Source organism: Lathyrus oleraceus, chromosome 3 (assembly GCF_024323335.1).
Source record: "Lathyrus oleraceus cultivar Zhongwan6 chromosome 3, CAAS_Psat_ZW6_1.0, whole genome shotgun sequence".
Classification (NCBI taxonomy): domain Eukaryota; kingdom Viridiplantae; phylum Streptophyta; class Magnoliopsida; order Fabales; family Fabaceae; genus Lathyrus; species Lathyrus oleraceus.
This window is the reverse complement of record NC_066581.1, coordinates 347,881,624-347,885,198: the sequence shown is the minus strand read 5'-3', so window position 1 is coordinate 347,885,198 and position 3,575 is coordinate 347,881,624. Positions and strand designations below refer to the sequence as shown.

At 36.6% G+C, this 3,575-nt stretch overlaps 1 protein-coding gene across 1 annotated transcript; it reads left to right on the top strand.

Moving 5' to 3' along the window:
* Positions 1-775: 775 nt before the first annotated feature.
* LOC127127595 (L-type lectin-domain containing receptor kinase IV.1-like) lies at positions 776-2,807 on the top strand. The gene has a single exon (XM_051056845.1). The coding sequence runs from the start codon at positions 791-793 to the stop codon at positions 2,696-2,698; it is 1,908 nt and encodes a 635-aa protein (XP_050912802.1). The 5' UTR covers positions 776-790; the 3' UTR covers positions 2,699-2,807.
* The last annotated feature ends 768 nt before the right edge of the window (positions 2,808-3,575 follow it).

Below are 3,575 nucleotides of genomic sequence, written 5' to 3'. Positions count from 1 at the left end.
ACTCCATGCTCGTGACTCTCAACAAACCTGTGATTCGTGGTTGAGTCGTTCAAACATTGTTAATATCAATGGATCCCGGATCAGGTGTAAAACCTAAGATCCACCAAAGCGGCTGGTTGATATTAAGAATGTTAGAACCGGTTCATGTACCGTTAATATCAATGGAACTTGGGTGTCGATAAGGTGAAAACCTAAATCCACCAAAATGGATGATTGATATTAGGGATACATAGAGCTTTCCCACGACCTTTGTTTAGCGTGCTTTGTTTGATCCTTGAGTGTGATTGTTGCATTCATGCATTCACGCATTCATCCGCATTCATGTCATCAAAAGAGAAAATTTTCAAGGAACTTAAAGGGTTTATTTGCAAAATTTTCAGACATGGAAAGACCGAAAAGGCATACAAAGAAGTACAGCTTTAAGCAGCCCGATGTAAAAGAGTTAAGGAATCTGACATCATATGTATTAGATCCCTTGGGTTTCAAGGCTCGCTATGGGAAGCTTCTACCTCTGCTCACCACTCAGGTTGATGAAGGATTGATGAGTACCTTGGCTCAGTTCTACGATCCGTTGCATCATTGCTTCTTATTTCCGGACTTCCAGTTGTTGCCGACTTTGGAAGAATACTCTCATCTTATTGGGATTCCGATTCTGGATCAAGTGCCGTTCAGTGGCCTAGAGAGTATTCCAAACCCGAAGCAATATTTTTCTTTCACTTATGACGATATCATATAAATAATAAATAAACACTGAACAGAACTAGAGAATTATTATTCACAAACTATAGTCATGTTCCTCAAATTTATGTTGTTGTTTTCCTTTATTACATTGGGAGCAAGTAAAGATATCAGTTTCACCTATAATGGATTCCAATCATCTTATTTGTATGTTGATGGTATTGCCGAGTTAGCCTCCAATGGGTTACTCAGAATCGCCATTGACACCAAACAAGAAAAAGCACATGCTTTCTATCCAAATCCTATAGTTTTCAAAAACAATTCTAATGGAAGTGTTTCTTCTTTCTCAACCACTTTTGTATTTGCCATTAGACCTGAACCTGACTATCCAACTCTTAGTGGTCATGGAATTGTCTTTGTTGTTTCTCCAACAAAAGGGTTGCCAAATTCACTACCAAGTCAGTACCTTGGTCTCTTTGACAAATACAACAATGGAAACAGTAGCAACCATGTTTTTGGGGTGGAACTTGATACTATTCAAAGCAGTGAGTTTAATGATATCAATAATAACCATGTTGGTATTGATATCAATGATTTGAAATCAGTTAGTTCAGCTCCGGCAGGATATTATGATAGCAATGGTCAACTCAAGGATTTGACCCTTATCAGTGGCTATCCTATGCAGGTATGGATTGAATATGATGGTGAGAAGAAGAAGATTGATGTTACTTTAGCTCCTATTGATGTTGTTAAACCAAAACAACCTTTGTTGTCGTTTGTCAAAGATCTTTCTCCAATTCTTAACAATAGTATGTATGTTGGATTTTCATCAGCTACTGGATCAGTTTATACTTCTCATTATATTCTTGGTTGGAGTTTTAAGGTTAATGGTCAAGCTCAAAACCTTGTGATTTCTGAACTTCCTAAGCTACCAAGATTTGGTGAGAAAAAAGAATCCAGATTTCTAACTGTTGGGTTACCTTTGCTTTTGCTAAGTTTGGTTTTCATGATAACTTTAGGGGTTATTTATTATATAAAAAGGAAGAAGAAATTTGCTGAGTTGCTTGAAGATTGGGAACATGAGTATGGCCCACATAGATTTAAGTTCAAAGATCTATACTTTGCCACAAAGGGTTTCAGGGAAAAGGGGCTACTGGGAGTTGGTGGATTTGGTAGAGTCTACAAAGGTGTGATGCCAGGTTCCAAACTTGAGGTTGCTGTGAAGAGGGTGTCTCATGAATCAAGACAAGGAATTAAGGAATTTGTGTCGGAAATTGTTAGTATTGGTCGTCTTCGTCACAGGAATCTTGTTCCACTTCTTGGCTGTTGCAGGCGAAAAGGTGAGTTACTTCTGGTCTACGATTACATGCCTAATGGGAGCTTAGACACCTATCTATACAACCAACCAAAAATGAGCTTGAATTGGAGTCAAAGATTCACAATCATAAAAGGTGTTGCTTCGGGTTTGTTTTATCTGCACGAAGGATGGGAGCAAGTTGTGATTCATAGAGACATAAAAGCTAGTAATGTGTTATTAGATGCAGAATTGAATGGTAGATTGGGAGATTTTGGTCTTGCAAGGTTGTATGATCATGGTGCTGATCCTGACGCAACTCATTTGGTTGGAACTGTGGGGTATCTATCTCCGGAGCATATTAGAACAGGTAAAGCAACAAAATTTTCTGATGTGTTTGCTTTTGGTGCATTTCTTCTTGAAGTTGTTTGTGGAAGGAAGCCTATAGATCAGGTAGGGGAAAATGAGAGTGTAATTCTTGTTGATTGTGTCTTTGAGTGTTGGAAAAGAGGTGGGATTCTTGAGGCAAAGGATGTAAATTTGGGAACAGATTATGTGTCTGAAGAGGTTGAGTTGGTGTTGAAACTTGGCTTGTTGTGTTCAATTTCAGAACCTTTGGCTAGACCAAATATGAGGCAAGTTGTGCAGTATTTGGAGATGGATATACCTTTGCCGGATTTGTCTTTGCTTAGTTTATCTTCTTCTGGACTTACTTTTGGGTACTAAGAACTTTTATAGGACTTTCCAGTGTTTTATCCATCTTCTATACTTTTGTGTCTATTGCTTATGTTCGAGTAAATAGTGTAATAGATACATGAAATCTTTTTTCGTTAAACTATTATGTTCTTATTTTGCAATTGTTTTATTGCGTATGAGTTTTTAACTACAAAATTAATTCACTTTTTCATTTATCATTAGCTCAATCGAAACCTACAGCAGCATACAAACAGCTAATACGAAGCGTTGAAACTTGACATACATTTACATCAGTATTTTCTAGAATATCATCCAGAGACATCTTGCTGTTTTTTCATAAAGCCTCAGACAAGATTTTCATCTTTCCTCCTTCACTGTAATTCTGCATATCCATATATTATTTTGAGCAACTAGTCCGTTATCATGATGCACACAACAAGCTCTAAAATTGAACAACGCCGCATCATTATATGTGTCTAAGAAAAATAATAGAAAAAAATAGAATTTAGAAAAATTACAAGTTTTTGGAATTTTATGCTTCTATGTGTCGATCTAAAGACTCTATGCATTGATCTCGAATGGACATAAAATTTGGTTTTGCAAATTCAGTATGCGTCGACCTATATGACGTATGTGTCGACCTAAAGGACCTATGCGTCGATCTGAAGTGTTTATGCGTCGACATATACTGGACAGTGTCTTTTATGTGTCAACCTGAAAATCTTATGTGTTATACTCAACAAAGGCTTCTATGTGTCAATCTGAAAACCTTATGCGTTGACACATAGACTAGTTTTTCACATCAAAAATTAATTTTAACTTCTAAAAGTATTTATAACCTGATTTTAAGTATCCTAATAGAAAAATGTACATGTTGACATTGAGGATAAGATTCAATATACACAAA